The 17,875-nt window shown below is 41.4% G+C and overlaps 1 protein-coding gene across 1 annotated transcript in view; it reads left to right on the plus strand.

Annotated features, from left to right (window-relative positions):
- The window catches only part of LOC120055849 (thymocyte selection-associated high mobility group box protein TOX-like), a 55,282-nt gene that overhangs the window by 11,165 nt on the left and 26,242 nt on the right, over positions 1–17,875 (plus strand). Inside the window, exons 2-3 of the mRNA XM_039003860.1 lie at positions 11,262–11,327; positions 15,063–15,170. Of these exons, the coding sequence (XP_038859788.1) occupies positions 11,262–11,327; positions 15,063–15,170 (174 nt within the window). The remainder of the gene's footprint in view (positions 1–11,261; positions 11,328–15,062; positions 15,171–17,875) is intronic.

Consider the following 17,875-nt stretch of genomic DNA (forward strand, 5'->3'; position numbering starts at 1 on the left):
ATCCTCGACTCTTCTTGGGTATGAAGCTACAAGCTTGGCACACCTGTATTTGGGGAGTTTCTCCCATTCTTCTCTGCAGATCCTCTCAAGCTCTGTCAGGTTGGATGGGGAGTGTCGCCGCACAGCTATTTTCAGGTCTCCAGATATGTTCCATTGGGTTCAAGTCCAGGCTCTGGCTGGACCACTCAAGGACATTCAGAGACTTGTCCTGAAACTCATGCGTTGTCTTGGCTGTGTGCTTAGGGTTGTTTTCATCAAGGATCTCTCTGTACTTTTCTCCGTTCATCTTTCCCTCGATCCTGACTAGTCTCCCAGTCCCTGCCGCTAAAAAACATCCCAACAACATGATGCTGCCACCACCATGCTTCACTGTAGGGATGGTGCCAGGCTTCCTCCAGATGTGACGCTTGGGATTCAGGCCAAAGAGTTCAATCTTGGTTTCATCAGACCAGAGAATCTTGTTTCTCATGGTCTGAGTCCTTTAGGTGCCTTTTGGCAAACTCCAAGTGCTCTGTCATGTGCCTTTTACTGAGGAGTGGCTTCTGTCTGGTGGAGTCCAATCAAGTTGTAGAAACATGTCAAGGATGATCAATGGAAACAGGATGCACCTAAGCTCAATTTCGAGTCTCATAGCAAAGGGTCTGAAAACGTATGTAAATAACGCTTTGTCGTTATGAATGAGGCTGTAACGTAACAAAATGTGGAAAAGTCAAGGCGTCTGAATATTTTCCGAATGCACTGTATATTATGTGCTCAGGAAAACTCCTGGTGCTATGGTCTCTGTGCTATCTGATGATAACACCTGCCTTGCATCTTTATAACACTGTCCGTCCTGTTCCCAGAGTAACAACAATGCCTGTTCCCTGCTCATGTCTGTCCTGTCCCACACAGACACACATCGGTCTAAAGTTGTCTTTTGGATCTAGGACCAGCTCACTTTCCACCATATCCTAACCCCAACCCTTCGTCTCCAAAACACAAAACTGACCTCAGAGGTGCTATTTCACCCTACTCCCACAGACACAGTCAGTCTGTACAGTCTGTACTGTAGTGGACAGTCGCCATGGTAACAGGTACTATGGCTGTAGCGTGAGTAAAGGGTTCTGTCCTGCACTCTGTCCTGCGCAAACAGCAGGCGCCGTGGAGGCAGGGTGACATGGCAGATATATTACCCACTGTGTAAACCAGCAACAGCTGCACTATTGTAATTAAACCCAGGTTAAAAAGGGAGAACCCTGTGCAAACAAAGGAGTCTGGTTACTATACTGAAGTGGCAGGTCCTGAGGTGTAGGGAGCGATTAGGTGTAATACTCAAATTCTTGGTCTATTTGAGACTACGAGTCAAATGTTAGGATGAAATTGCCCCTAGACATCTAAGGTCAGTTTGGATAAATGCGCCTGCTAAATGACGTGTATTATTTATTGTTATATAATTACACTAGTTTAGCATCGTTGTCCCTAATGCCATGGAATGCCATGGTGCTCGGTGTGTATGCCACCTTCCTTTTGGCAGTTCTCTATGTTAAAAATGATTGGGATCAGTTTAAATTGAGTAGTTCAACGGCTATACATCAAAGTATATTTAGCGTTGTTTATTAGAGTCTAGCTATCTAGCTAGTTTATTAGGTACACCCATCTAGTACTGGGTCGGACCTCCCCCCCTTTGCCTCCAGAACAGTGTGAATTCTTCGGGGCATTCTACAAGGTGTCAGAAACGTTCCACAGGGATGTTGGTCCATGCTGATGCGATGGCTTCACGCAGTAGCTACAGATTAGACGGTGGTACATTCATGCTGCGAACAGCCCATTCCATCTCATCCCAAAGATGCTCTGGTGGGTTGAGGTCTGAACTCGCTGTCATGTTCCAGGCGATGTTTTTCCACTCCTCAACTGTCCGTGGTTGGTGATCACGTGCCCACTGGCTCCACTTCTTCTTGTTTTTAGCTGATAGTAGTGGAACCCGGTGTGGTCGTCTGCTACAATAGCCCATCCTTGACAAGGACAGATGAGTTGTTTGTTCCGAGATGCTATTCTGCACACCACTGTTGTACTGCGCCATTATTTGCCTGTTTGTGGCCCGACTGTTAGCTTGCGCGATTCTTGCCATTCTCCGTCGACCTCTCATCAACGAGCTGTTTTCGCCCACAGGGCTGCCGCTGACTAAATGTTTTTTGTTTGTCGCACCGTTCTCAGTAAACCCAGGACACTGTCGTGCGTGAAAAGCCCAGGAGGCCGAACGTTTCTGAGGTACTGGAACCAGCGGGCCTGGCACCGATGATCATACCACGCTCAAAGTCACTTAGGTCAATCGTTTTGCCCATTCTAATGTTCAATCAAACAGTAACTGAATGCCACGATGTCTGTCTGCCTGCTTTATAAAGTAAGCCATGGCCACGTGACTCTGTCTGTAGTAGTGAACAATTTTTGTGGACGGGGTGGTGTACCTAATAAATTGTCCACTGAGTGTATATGTCAATGAGACACTAGTAGAGGTGTGATTCAGTTCATGCTTAGCGATAGGGACTAGTCATACTCTAGCTAATTTGGCGGTACTAGCTAGCCAAGGCTTCATTGCAGCTGAGGTATTAGATTTAACATTTTGCCCTTTCGCTATACTGACTGACTTATAATAAGTCAGTTCACGAAAGTAGGTTAGGCAGAACCACATATGAAGATCATCACAAGTTAAATTGTCTTCAAGAATAGGTGCTTGCAGCAACATCAATGATGAAGTCTCATATCCTGCTGTATCCTTTTGGAATTATGTCACTTCCTGTAGCAGAGAGCCCATATTCGTTCTAGTATTATGTCTTAGTCGAAGTGACACATACACCATGTATACAAAGATTTGGCTATTTCAGCCACACCTATTGCTGACAGGTGTATAAAATCGAGCACACAGCCATGCAATCTCCATAGACAAACATTGGCAGTAGAATAGTGGAGGAGGAATAATGGTCTGGGGCTGTTTTTCATGGTTCGGGCTAGGCCCCTTAGTGAAGGGAAATCTGAAAACTACAGCATACAATGACATTCTAGACATATGAGTTAATAGAACATGTTACAGAACACTCTCCATGTAACACAGGTTCTCTATTAGAGTATCCCAATCCTTCTTCATTTATGATTATTCCAACAGACATACAGTAGATTATACATAACAGCCGCTGTCTGTCAATATGGTCTCAGGTTTATTGATGCATTAGTACCTTGATTCTGGTGGAGAAGCTTCCCTAATTGTCCCATGGTGATTTGCTGATTAAAAGCTTAATGACTGAACAAGACTCGCAGAGTGAGTTTTGATATTCATAACAGATGGTGGAATCATTTACTTTTTAGAATTGAGTAGATGAAATGTAGGGTCCGTCCAGGCCTGGTTTGTTCTATTGGGGACTTATAAACTGCTCATTAATGATCTAATAAGCATTTTACCTGTTTGGCATTAATCAGGTGTGACAACAGGTGAAGCGAGAGAAAGAGCGAAAGAGAGAGAGAGAGAGAGCGTCTAAATTGGAAAGGATGCTGATTCATGTTTTAATGAGGCATTGTGCAAGGCGTTCTGCCAAGAGAAAGATTCGCCCAACATCTGAATTAATTGGTCTGGAAGTTATATTTTAGATTCACATAATGGGACTTTGCCACAGGGTTATGTTGGGGGAACACAATGGCTAAAATGACAGCTCAGTTACTAGTCTGTTATCAGGTCCCATGGGTTTGCATTTGTTCTTTGTCATTGTACAAAGTAGTGATTGTGTGTTTGCGATGTGTAGTTGAATGCAGTGCGTATACCATATAAATAGGTTTGTGTGGTTACGTATAATATGCCTTGTGTGTCATCATACTGTGAGTGATTACATATAATTGTTGAGTTGTTTTTGGTTGTGTGTGTGCGCGCGCTCATGTTCTTTTCTGTTGTCATACTGCTGCACATTGTACCACGGCATAAAGTAACACAGAAACCATCCTCACCACTTCAAAGTGGAACAAACACTTGTTGAGCTAGAAATAACATGACCTACCTTTCAGCTGTAGCATCCTGAGATAGACTGATCAACTTTACCTTGTTCTAAACACGCTGCACAGTGTGCTTCTTCACACTGCAGCGTTTAGAACAGCAAAATAGAACATACATGTGTTGTAACAAGAGCAAACAAGCAAATCAAATATTTATCTTAGATTATGCACGGTCTGAAAAACATTCATGAAATGAAGGCGCTATTACACCACGTCTTCTTCTTCCCAGATGAAAAGGAAGGCATCATATCCTGACTTGAAATGCGAGGGCATAGCTCAAACCTCTGGCGTTAAATCATCAGAATGTTTTGATTATACTAAACATCGTTATCGTTTTCGCCATTAAAACCCCCTTATCCTCTGTCATTTTAACGAACTCCACAGAAACTCGTATTTTTACCACTATGAAATACAGCGCCTTACACCGCTCACTCTTGTCTTTACGAGGCGGTGCCAGAGAGAGGGAAACGCTACCAATTCAATCAGAAGCAGGCTATGATTTATATAGGCCTGAGTCCCTACTCCCTCTCCCTCTACCCAGTGATATGAGCCACAGCAGGGCTCGGCCTGACCGCTACAGTCATAAATTACAGTGCTGGGACATAGAAGAAGACACACTCAGCCCTGCTCCAGGCCCTCACCAAATTGCCATTTTGAAAAAAAGAAGGGAGAGAGAGAGGGAGAGGGAGAGAGAGAGGGAGAGGGAGAAGTGGAAAAAGAAATCACTTGGAGATGTAATGCTCCACAGACAAAGGTTGTCCATCGGGGCTGTGATTTGGAGTCCAAGATGACTGCCACTCTTGATATTGAATACTGGGGAGCAGAAACAGAGATACAACACTCCTTCCCCATTTTACTCTCTCGCTCTCTGTCCCCCACCCCTCTCTCTGTTTCATCCCCCCTCTCTCTCTTTCTTTTTCACTCTACCGGGGTTCTCTCTCTATTCCTCTCTGCCTATTTTTTCTCCCTCTCTCTCTTCCCATTCCTCTTTCATTTTCCACTCTACCCGTATTCCTCTCTCTCTATGCCTTCCCTCTCCTTCTCAATTCCTCCCCTCTTTCTCCCTCTGTCTCCCTCTGACCCCTCTCCTCCCCTACCCCCTTCCCCCTTCCCCTTCCCTCTCTCTCTCTCTGGCGACCCTGACCCACTTAGCTAGCTGCTTGTTATTCAGACTAGGGTTTATCCACAGAGAAAGTGTGTGTAATTTGGTTTGACAACAAAACCAGCCATGCTCCTCACAGGGTAGGCCTACCTGATATCAACAGCACTCCCCACACAGCCACAATGTGATAGTAGAAATGAAACACTATCAGATCGAACCCACTGTGATGTTAGAGTGACAGAGAGAAAAACCACACACATTTGCAGTGGTGAATGGAAAGTATTGGTGATCTGAATAGGATCTTTATTTTGGGGAAAAAATGCTTGCATGCTGCAATAGTATGTCAAGACACTAAGATAATATATTTGATATATAAAGATATGTGTGCATAAAGCAAAATTAAGGGTTTTCGAGATAATGTTGACCTCCAGGTCTAATTTTCACAAGCTTTGGGTGTCATCACTAGGGCTGGCACAATTACTGTATAACCGTGCAACTGACGGTTTTGGATGAAGACCGTCATTAAAATTAAATAACCATTTGTTTTAAAACCGCTGACTGAAGAAGGGACGGCCAGGCATTCGTGCGGTTGAGTCAGTTTCTGCGATAACAGATTTTTTGTAATGTCAGTTGAGTTGAATCAACAAATCACAGCACATATTGATGTCACACTTCCTGCTTTTACTTCTTGCTTTTACTTCCTGCTTTGCTTATATAGGTACACTCGCAATGATCGCCAGTCCACCCATTATGCCATCGTTGACTTGAATGGGGACGCCCCTTCTATCCATTCTATTTCTATGGCAGCACACGCAGTCAGGAGCGGAGGAGAGGAGAAAATGTGCATCTCAACAAATATAAAATGTAAATAGTTTTGTTGCTATTCGAACGGTTATGAGGGAGACTGCGGTCATTTGGCTTGCCAATTACCGTCATCAACAGTTGAATGACCGCCACAGCCCTAGCAGGAAAACTGCATTGCTGTACACTGCATATAGGGACATGTTTTATTATAAGATAAGCCTTTAGTTGCCACACAAAAGCTCTCAGAATATAGGATCTTCTCATGATTTGGTTTTATTTTCCTCTTCTCCGGCTTCTCAGAGCAAAACTGATGAAGAGTGAAATAGGTTCCGCTGTCTGATTCACATCTTAACACGTAAGATGGAAAGAAAATGACAATCACCACAATATCCACTTTTTTTTCTCTTTTCTCTCTCACCCTTTTTCTCCCTGACTTTGTCAGAATGATATTCTAGACAGGGGACAGTATGTCGTCTGTATCAGTCTGTTTGCAGAAACTGAAAACGAGGGTTAGCGAACTAGCGAGTTAGCGTAGCTTCCATGATACGAAACTCTCTTCTGTGGTTGTCACTACATTTAATCAGACACTTTTCTCCTCCACACCTCCATGACCAAAACGACTTTAACGATAAAAGAGATTACCCCGTGCCCATCTGCGTCACAGGAGCCTATCGAGTACAACCAGGCAATAAAGGAAAGAGCACAGGTGCAGAGGCAGAAAATAGAACTCGCTCTATTTCATTACAGTATGTATCAGCGAGCAGGAGATCTGTCAGTTCGGCACATATCATTGTGCGCCAGAAAAAGCAAATGGATAAAGCCAATTTGACAAAGGGGTCAATATACGGCATCCAATAAAAAATAGAATCTACAAGAGCTGTCAGGGGCTATAAACATCACAGTAATGACCCAAATGCCCAAAAGAAATACATTCAGATCAGATGGTTTCGCTCTCCTCGCTCAATGGTCTAGTCTAGTCTACTCTGCTTGGGTTTGTCTCTGGTTTGCCTTTTACGATGTTTTCTGTATATTTGAGATAACTGTAGATTGGTGACGAAGCTGCCACACCCACAGTGCAACATTGTTTAATACGGACTCTTGCAAAGAGGCTGTGAGAGAAACTGAAGCGACTATGGCCACTTTGATTGACTGACTATTAGTGTTGGGAGGAACAAGGCTCCTGAGCTAAACAATGGGTTACTGTATCATGCACCGACACTATCGATCATAGCCTACTGCAACCCAATGGGAGCTCTTTAGAGTTGACAGCAAAGAGCATCTATTGGTTTATCTGAGTCAATGGGCAGGATGAGATATTGCCAATTGTCATAGAGGTCAGGGGTTATACAGTTGAAGTCGGAAGTTTACATACACTTAGGTTGGAGACATTAAAACTTGTTTTCAACCACTCCACAAATTTCTTGTTAACAAACTATAGTTTTGGCAAGTCGAGGTAGGACATCTACTTTGTGCATGACACAAGTAATTTTTCCAACATTGGTTTACAAGCAGATTATTTCACTTATAATTCACTGTATCACAATTCCAGTGGGTCAGAAGTTCACATCCACTAAGTTGACTGTGCTTTTAAACAGCTTGGAAAACTCCAGAAAATGATGTCATGGCTTTAGAAGCTTTTGATAGGCTAATTGACATCATTTGAGTCAATTGGAGGTGTACCTGTGGATGTATTTCAAGACCTACCTTCAAACTCTGTGCCTCTTTGCTTGAAATCATGGGTAAAATCAAAATAAATCAGCCAGGACCTCAGAAAAAAAATTGTAGACCTCCACAAGTCTGGTTCATCCTTGTGAGCAATTTCCAAACGCCAGAAGGTACCACGTTCATCTGTACAAACAATAGTACGCAAGTATAAACACCATGGGACCACGCAGCCTTCATACCGCTCAGGAAGGAGACGCGTTCTGTCTTCTAGAGATGAACGTATTTTGGTGCGAAAAGTGCAAATCAATCCCAGAACAACAGCAAAGGACCTTGTGAAGATGCTGGAGGAAACAGGTACAAAAGTATCTATATCCACAGTAAAACAAGTCTTATATTGACATAACCTGAAAGGCCGCTCAGCAAGGAAGAAGCCACTGCTCCAAAACCGCCATAAAAAAAGCCAGACTACGGTTTTCAACTGCACATGGGGACAAAGATTGTACTTTTTGGTCTGATGAAACAAAAATAGAACTGTTTAGCCATAATGACCATCGTTATGTTTGGAGGAAAAAGGGGGAGGCTTGCAAGCCGAAGAACACCACCCCAACCGTGAAGCACAGGGGTGGCAGCATCATGTTGTGGGGGTGCTTTGGTGCAGGATGGACTGGTGCACTTCACAAAATAGATGGCATCACGAGGAAGGAAAATTAGATGGATATATTGAAGCAACATCAGTCAGGATGTCTTCCAAATGGACAATGACCCCAAGCACACTTCCAAAGTTGTGCCAAAATGGCTTAAGGACAACAAAGTCAAGGTATTGGACTGGCCATCACAAAGCTCTGACCTCAAATCTATAAAAAATGTGTGTGCAGAATTGAAAAAGGATGTGCGTTGAAGGAGGCCTACAAACCTGACTCAGTTACACCAGCTCTGTCAGGAGGAATGGGCCAAAATTCACCCAACTTATTGTGGTAAGGTTGTGGAAGGCTACCCGAAACGTTTGACCCAAGTTAAACAATTTAAAGGCAATGCTACCAAATACTAATTGAGTGCATGTGAACTTCTGATCCACTGGGAATGTGATGAAAGAAATAAAAGCTGAAATAAATAATTCTCTCTACTATTATTCTGACATTTCACATTCTTAAAATAAAGTGGTGATCCTAACTGACCTAAGACAGGGACTTTTTACTAGGACTAAATGTCAGGAATTGTGAAAAACGAAGTTTAAATGTATTTGGCTAAGGTGTATGTAAACTTCTGACTTCAACTGTATATGCCCTACTTATTAGCGTTACATTGCTGTTGGCCTATTTGTGAACAGCAGAACACATCTGGGGTTTATCTAACAGTAGTGTAAGTCACTAAGGCTAACAAAAGTAGCGTTCCCCATGTGTTTGTGTGGTCTCACAGCATGTCAATGTATTGGTTTATTAGCTTGGGTGTTTATGTTGGCAATGCTCTACAGTTTACACTTTACTTCCATCCTTATGTAACTTTATGGAAGAAGAGGCGGGAGTGAGAACGAGAGAGAGGGAGAGAATGTCAGAGAAAGAGAAAGAGCGAGAGAGAAAAAAACACTTCTGTTGAGAACACTCAGAGCACATGTTATACTGTGCGAGAGAGTCAAGTCTCACACAACTTATATACACTGAACAAAAATATAAACGCAACATGCAACAGTTTCAAAGATTTTACTGAGTTGTTGTTCATCGAAGGAAATCAGTCAATTTAAATAAATAAATTAGGTCCTAATCTATGAATTTCACTTGACTGGGCATGGGCTCAGCCATGGGTGGGTCTGGGAGGGCATAGGCCCACCCAGAGGCGCATTGTGCTGTGTGACAAAACTGCACATTTTAGAGTGGCCTTTTATTGTCCCCAGCACAAGGTGCACCTCTGTAACGATCATTCTGTTTAATCAGCTTCTTGATATGCCACCCCTGTCAGGTGGATGGATCATCTTGACAAAGAAGAAATGCTAACTAACAGGGATGTAAACAAATTTGTGCACAAAATTTGAGAGAAATACTATTTTAGTGCGGATGGAACATTTCTGGGATCTTTTATTTCAGTTCATGAAAAATAGGACCAACACTTTTTATGCTCAGTATAGATTGTTTTTCCAGTGCTGCTGTTGCGAGTCTGTTTCATGTTCCATGGACACATGCAGCTGTTCCATGTAATCATTCATAATGCAAAGGAGTGGGTTCATTCTGAGAAATGAGTGTCTGTGTTCCTAACCCTATGACTCCCCTTTCCTTGGACTGCCAGACAGACGCTCCAGTCTAAACTGTGTGGAGAGATAGAGGGGAATCGGGTTACAAGAGGTCAGCCATGACACCCTGTTTTGGCTTTTTGTTAATTTTGTCATCCGATCGCTCATTTGCATCGGTGTGACAGCTGGCAAATGGAAAACAGTCGTTTGTCCAGTGTCTACCTGCGTGGATGGGTTTCACTTTTTTATTGTTCTTTTTCTAAAGGTAGCTTCTTGTACGAACAGTGTGGTCCCTTGTAGGACAGGTGAATGGGATGGTTAGAACAGGATGCTACTGCTGAGGTTGAGACAGACAGAGTTCTTTGTCCAATCAGCTCATGTTAAACCTGTCCTAGAACCAATCACAACTCTGTATCTTGTATCCAATTCTGATATGAACTAATCCCTTACAAGGAAGTGATATTCTCTGTGTTTTATTTCTTTAAATAGCAGTCTGCCGGAAGCCATTTGTGGTCAGGCACAGTTAAGATCTACTTTAACACTGAGTGGAGTTGTAGCAAAACAGGTTCATTTCCCAGGTGTGTCATACAGCTGGTTCTTCACGACTCCTTCACTCTGCTAAAACACACTTAAAATAACAGGAGAGAGAACTAGTTAAACACTCTGGGCTGGGGATTCAAAACAGTTCCCTACTACAGACCCATTTCACTAATACATACTGACTTCAAAAGAGAAAGAGCTTATTTGTTTGGCGAGTCGTCTAATAATGTGTTAGAAGTCAGCCTTAACTAAGAGATCCCAGATGTTAAGAGAGAAGGGGGTAGAGGGAAATGAAGGACAATGCAGTATGTAAATACAAACTGGAGCACTGCCAACACCATGGTTAGACTGAATGAATTCATACTGGACAATATGCACGGAATCACAGAAACACAGTGCTCTTGTATTGTGCGCTCTCCAGTTGTGTGTGTGTGTGTGTGTGTTTGGTGATTCACTATGGGCCTAACTCAAAGCAGTGTAGTGTAAGTGGAGATGCAGCGTGGACAGACAGACAGACACAGGGCCTTTTCTGTTTTATAACAGATTGCACATGAAAGGATTTAATAAAAGCCTTTCCTTTGTGGCTTGTAATTACTAGTGTGCTAATTGCTTCAAATCGCTGACATCTCAAGTCGATAAGGGTGAGGACTTCAAAGGGAAGACAACAGCAGGAAAACATCAGTTTTCATAGCTAATATAATGTTCTCTTTTCCTCCCACTTCCTCCACCCCTCTATTTCTCTCTCTCCTTCTCTCTATCTCTCTCTCTTCGTCTCTATCTCTCTTTCATTCTCTCTTTCTCTCACTCTTTCTCTCGCTCTGCCTCTATATCTCCCTCTCTAACTCTCCTACTCATATACCTAAATGAAGTGAACAATGTTGTAACTGTGTTGTTGTGTTGTCTGTGTGTTTGCAGTACAACAGTGAGACCATGTTCCTGGGCATGCCAGAGGCTGGCCTGGACTTTGTGCCAACCAACCAGGTGGGTTAATTACTCTTCCCCGTGTTTTTGTTTCAAGTCTTAATTAAACACTTTTACGCCGGGCGCATCGCTAAATTAGCGCCTGCTATCAGTTGCCACCATAATCAGGGACTATTATAACATGTAAACAGAGCGTTTAAACGTTGTTGCAGCCTAATCAATGAAGCCGCTAAATGGTTGGGTTGTTAGAGAGCTTTTATTTTCTTCCCAGTTAGATTTACAGTTCTACCTAGCTACACAACCTGATGTCATGGTTTCACTTTGCCATAATTGGATGACGTTGATTTTTGACTCATTAATTCTGCGTGGATACAGGGTAAATTCCGCATGGTTACAGGGTTAAAGCAGTTAAAACAGGGTTACGCTTATGTATTAATTCAGAGTGGTTAAGGTTAGGGCTATTTGGGGAAGGCTTAAAACAAAATAATAAAAAACACTGTAATGTTTCCATTAATTGTCATCAAGTACTCCTCCTGCTTGCTAGAAAATAGTGAAGTGCTGTGGTGCAGTGGTCTAAGCAGCTGGCTCTGGCTCTGAGCCTCTTGAGTTCCAGTGATGTGCCATGTTTTTGTTTTCTTTCGGGGGGGGGGGGGGGGGGGGGGTGAGCGCCTACAAAGGCATATATCTACGTCCTCGGGACCTTTTCAAATGTCCAAAATCGACAGCTCTTTCTTGTGACCAGCCTGAGGTACAGCTAGGCTGGGTAGAGTAGACAAGACCTGGGTTCAAATACTATTTGTGCCTATTTGAGTTTGTATGACTTAATGAACCAATAGAATAGTCCCAAAACTGCAAATCCCGCCAATCTGGCACACCCAGCAGGCTAGAGCAAACTATGAAATAGTATTTGAACCCAGGTCTGGTAGAGTAGACAGCTGCATAAATGGCCTGTAGATTGACAGCTATCACTGAAGAGAGGGGCTTTCATATGTACATGTGTTGCAGGGCTGTTTCTCCCTGTATTGTAGTAGGAGAGCTACAGTAGCTATCTGCCCTGGGTGGATGATGGATTATTTCAGGATACTGGTGGTGTGTTCCTGGTGTTGTTGGGGTTGACCTCGGGTGAAACTCATTTTGAGCGTGGAGCGTCTAACAGTGGGCTGTGTGATAAGTGTAAATACCACTCAGATAAGGCCCAGTGGACAGGCTAATGGTTAGGAGAGGGTATCTGTGTGTGTGTGTGTGTGTGTGTGTGTGTGTGTGTGTGTGTGTGTGTGTGTGTGTGTGTGTGTGTGTGTGTGCGTGTGCGTGTGCGTGTGTGCGCATGAGTGAGGGCCTAGGCCTTAAGGGACGCAACACAATCAAATATTTATAAAGAATCGTATGTTCCTGAGGTAGCCATCATGGCCAGATGAGAAAGTCTTTCATGTAGTTATAATTTCCCATTTGTTGTGTTTTAGTTCAAACACAGTGTTCCTGTCTTTAGGAAATGGGTAATTAACTGAATTTGTTAATTAACTAAAGGCTTTTTGTTAATTAGCCTTTAGTCTGGGGGCTGTAGCGAAATGGAGGTCGCTAGCAGAACAGGAAGCATTGGTATCACAAATTGCTCTTAATAGGATACGGCTGTCCTAAAATAGGATATTTTCAAGTATTGTGGTGGCAGCATCATGTTCTGGGTATGCTTGTCACCGGCTGGGACTGGAGAGTTTGTCAGGATCATAAAAATATATGAAAGGAGCAAAGCCAAGCTAAAAAGTTACATAAAACCCTGCTTCAGTCTTCTGAATACATAACGCTGGGATACAGTTTTATTTTTCAGCGGGACAGTTACACACATTTTAATGCCAAAGACACACCAGAATAGCAGTGTTCCTGAATGGTCCAGTCTCAGTCCTGATTTAAATCTGCTTTAGACAAGACAGACAAGGTTTGAATATTGCTATCCATCAATGACTCCCAACCAAATTTACTGAGCTTGAGCAATCTTGACAATAATAATGGATACATGTTGCCCTAAGAGTTGTGCAACGTTGGTAGAAGCTTATTCAAAAATATTCACAGCTGTAATGGCTGTCAAAGGGGCTTCCACCAAGTATTAAGTCTGAGGTGTGAAGTCAAACGTAATCGAGACAACTTCGGTTTCGAGATTTGATTCATTAGGGAAATGTTGTACAATTTTTCTGTCACTCTGGAAATGTGGAGTAGGTTGTGTACATAGGTAGGAAACAAATTGTAGTTTATCAATGTTTTGAACGAATTTTAGGACAGCTACTTGTGAAGCCTGTGCAAGCAGTGTTTATAGTTTCACTAGGCACTGCAGCTTGACTTGTTGAATCTCATATTAACTGTCTGCACTAGGGCTGTTCTCACTGAAAGAAATGTCAATTAATCTAACTGCTCGTTTTTGGTATTTTATTAGGATCCCCATTAGCTGTTGCAAAAGTAGCAGCTACTCTTCCTGGGGTCCACACAAAACATGAAACATGACATAATACATTAATAGACAAGAACAGCTCAAGGACAGAACAACATTTCTTAGCCTACATATCAATACATACACAAAAACTATCTAGGTCAAGTTAACACTTTTTAATTCAGTTGAATTTCTTCTTCTTATGAAATAGAAGTATTATGAATGAGTTATACCTGGGAAAATCACATCGATCGAAAATAAGGTTTACAGTCAGGTTAGTGAAATATTGTGTTGGGGAATTATTATTTGGGGTTTCGTGACTTAAAATGTGTGAAGGTGTTGCTTCAGAAGAATTCCACACCTTCCAGCACGCATATATGAAACACCCTTGACTATAGTCAGAAACACGTTTACTGAGGTGCCTGGTACATTTGTTTCACCAGAGATGTTAAAACATGTATAATTCATAGTCATGCAATCTGAGTAATATGCTGAACCCAATCACCTCACATCTCACTTTTAACCATCGTAGGCCATGTGTATTTGACAGTATGTGAATAATGAATAAAAATAAATTATAGGAGTGTGCATCTGTCTAGGTCAACATTGTTATCTCATTCTGCATCAGACAGTGTTTTGCATCATGTGTATGGACATCATTTAATCTACTGATACCACTCACACGGTCTGTCGTATCCATGACAACCTTTATTTTATTTACAGAAAATATTTGATCATTTACTTAGTCATAGAGATTGCCAGATGCCCCCATAATGAACCCCTAAGGGATTTGTTTATATGGTGTATTTCCATTCCAGAAGGAGAGACAACATTAATAAATAATATTGGAGGTATTATTAATATGGATATAGGGTATTGTAGAGGGAATACTCAGGAATGTATGGGGGAAATATATTTCATTATGGCACAGCTGCTTACATTGGAGCACACCCGTAACCTTACATAGTCCATGTAGTGCTAAAGTTGATATGTATTACACATGTACATGAACAGATATCGATATCCATACAATTTATGGATATATACATAAATGGAAATATTTCTGTAATAGTAAATATCTTACCATAGTGGGCTACATTCAGGTCTCTTGGAAAATATACTTTATCTCAATGAGGCTAACCTGGATATATGACGGTTAGATAGGGCATCCTGGTTGTCCAGAGACCAGGATGTTGCTCTGCTGTTTGTCATTGTTCTCTAGACACTAATCTAAGGCCAGTTTTACATTCCCACTCCAATGGTTATTTGGCCTAATTTGAGGAGGTGGATCTGATCCTAGATCTGTGCCTAAGGGTCCTTCCTTCCACCCCTCTATGACCCTGTGGTGACCATTGACCTTTCTGTGTCCTCTCTGGTAGTTCCGTGTGCCTCCCAACCCCCACCAGACGCAGACCAGCACCAAGCAGACTGGACCCCTGTGGAAACGAGAAGGCCCTGCTCACTCCGATGGCCCCCGGCTACCCTGGGTAAATATACAAGAACAAGTACACCACCAGTGGGTTTTAGGGCTCAGACACAAAGCAGGCAGACACTGGACACACCACGTCATTTCAACGTGAATAATTGGGTAATATATGTTTGATACCTTGACCAATGAGATTCCAACCTATTTTCACCCATGAAAAAATGCAGCCAAAAGTTTGTTCAATTCCAAATGTGTTAGCTATCACTTTCAACCATCTAAAGGTGCAACCAAATTCCAATGGAAAATCTATGTCTGATTTTTGGTTCAGAAGTCACCGAAATGTGTTATCACTGCGCTTTCAACCATCTAAAAGCACAACATAGTTCAAATGGGAAAACAATGTCAGATGTTTTGTTCATATATATAGAACAACTTAATGTGTTGTCACTGTGCTATATCTAATAGCACAACCAAATGACCTGGATTGCAACTGAGATTATGAAAGTAGATTGTGCAAGTGATCAATGCCGTTCGAGATTCTGTGCAGATTATTATAGCAATTGTGGAGATCGCCACAGACCTGTGACCTTTCCGCTTTCTATGATTACATCAAAATACATTTATTGTTACAGTAACCTCAAAATGTGGATATTTTACTAATTTTATAGTTGAATAAATACTGTCACAAGTTTGTAAGATATTCTTAACTTTAGCCTATGTACTGTATTACAAAAGTCATATTAAATTGTGTTTGGTTGACAACTCAACCAAATATCAACATTTAAAGGAGATGTATCTACTGCTTGGATAGTTCCATCTGAGCCCCTGGCTTAATCTTATTCTTTAACTTTTGTTTTTGGTTAAAATGGAGACATGAATCCAGCATGTCATTTGTTAACTTTTCGACAAGGTAAAAGGCTATTTACTGTATTGGAAAAGCGATATTGAATTGTGTTTCTTTGTCAGCGCAACCAAATATCAATATTTAAAGGAGATGTATCTTCTGCTTGGATAGTTCCATCTGGGCCACTGAATCTGGCTTTAATTCCAGTTTGTCTACAAATTAATAATTTATATGGATTCACATCTCCATTTCAACCAAATATCTAAGTTAAAGAATAGGACTAAATCAAATAAAACTTTAAATGCACTTTAAATACAGTTTGATTTGATGTAGTCATATTCTTTAACTTAGATTTTTGGTTTAGATGGAGATGAGAATCCCCCATTTGTTTTGATTAACTTGTAGATTCCATTTGAAATCAACCAAAGCTTGAAACCCTAGGCCTATAGGTATTGTCTATGTTTTGTTGAATCCTGGATTGAATTTAAGAAATTGAAACAATTTCAATTTAATTTAAACAATTCTCTCCAAAGTGCGTTATGACAATGTTTCGAACCAAAGGTCACCATTATACTATGAGTCAAAAAGCCCTCATTACTTTGGCATATTGAGGATAAAGAATGATTCATTATGAAAGATGACTCCCACACACACTTTTTTTTCTCTATCCCCTCACTCTCTTTCTCCCGCCATACCCCCCTTGTCCCAGTCTGTCCATTCCCTCTTCTTTCATTTACACCCAGACACACATCACACACTACTGTATATATATATGATACAGCCCAGGATCGAACCAGGGTCAGTTGTGATGCCTCTAGCACTGAGATGCAGTGCCTTAGACTGCTGTGCCACTTGGGAGCTAAATGCTTAGTTTGTAAATTATGTCTGAGTGTTGGAGTGTGCCCCTGGCTATCCTAAATAAAAAACAAGAAAATTGTGTCTTCTAGTCTGCTTAATATAGGAAATTACTTTTAATACTTAAGTATATTTCAGCAATTACATTTACTTTCGATACTTAAGTATATTTAATACCAAATACTTTTAGACTTTTACTTAAGTAGTATTTTACTGGGTGACTTTCACTTTTACTTGAGTCATTTTCTATTAAGGTATCTTTACTTTTACTAAAGTATGACAATTGAGTACTTTTTCCACCACTGATCTTCTGTATACCACCCCTACCTTGTCACAACACAACTGATTGGCTCAAACACATTAAGAAGGAAAGAAATTCCACAAATTAACTTTTAACAAGGCACACCTTTTACTTTAAATGCATTCCAGGTGACTACCTCATGAAACTGGTTGCGAGAATGCCAAGAGTGTGCAAAGCTGTCATCAAGGCAAAGGATGAATCTCAAATATAAATGTATTTTGATTTGTTTAACACTTTTTTGGTTACTACATTATTCTACATGTGTTATTTCATAGTTTGTATGTTATTCTACAATGTATTCTACAATGTAGAAAATAGTCTTAGTCTACTTTTGACTGGTACTGCATATATATACACACACACACACACACACACACACACACACACACACACACACACACACACACACACACACACACACACACACACACACACACACACACACACACACACACACACACACACACACACACATTTGTTTTACTATCCTTGTGGGGACAAAACAATTGATTCCCATTCAAATTCCAATTTTCCCTAATCATAACCCTTAACCTAACCTTAATCCCTAAACCTAACCCTAACTCCTAAACCTCTAACCCTAATTCTAATCTTAATTGTAACCCTAAACCTAACTCCTAAACCTCTAACCCTATTTCTAATCTTAATTGTAACCCTAACCCTAACTCCTAAACCTCTAACCCTAATTCTAATCTTAATTGTAACCCTAAACCTAACTCCTAAACCTCTAACCCTAATTCTAATCTTA

Source organism: Salvelinus namaycush, chromosome 11 (assembly GCF_016432855.1).
Source record: "Salvelinus namaycush isolate Seneca chromosome 11, SaNama_1.0, whole genome shotgun sequence".
In the NCBI taxonomy this organism is placed as follows: domain Eukaryota; kingdom Metazoa; phylum Chordata; class Actinopteri; order Salmoniformes; family Salmonidae; genus Salvelinus; species Salvelinus namaycush.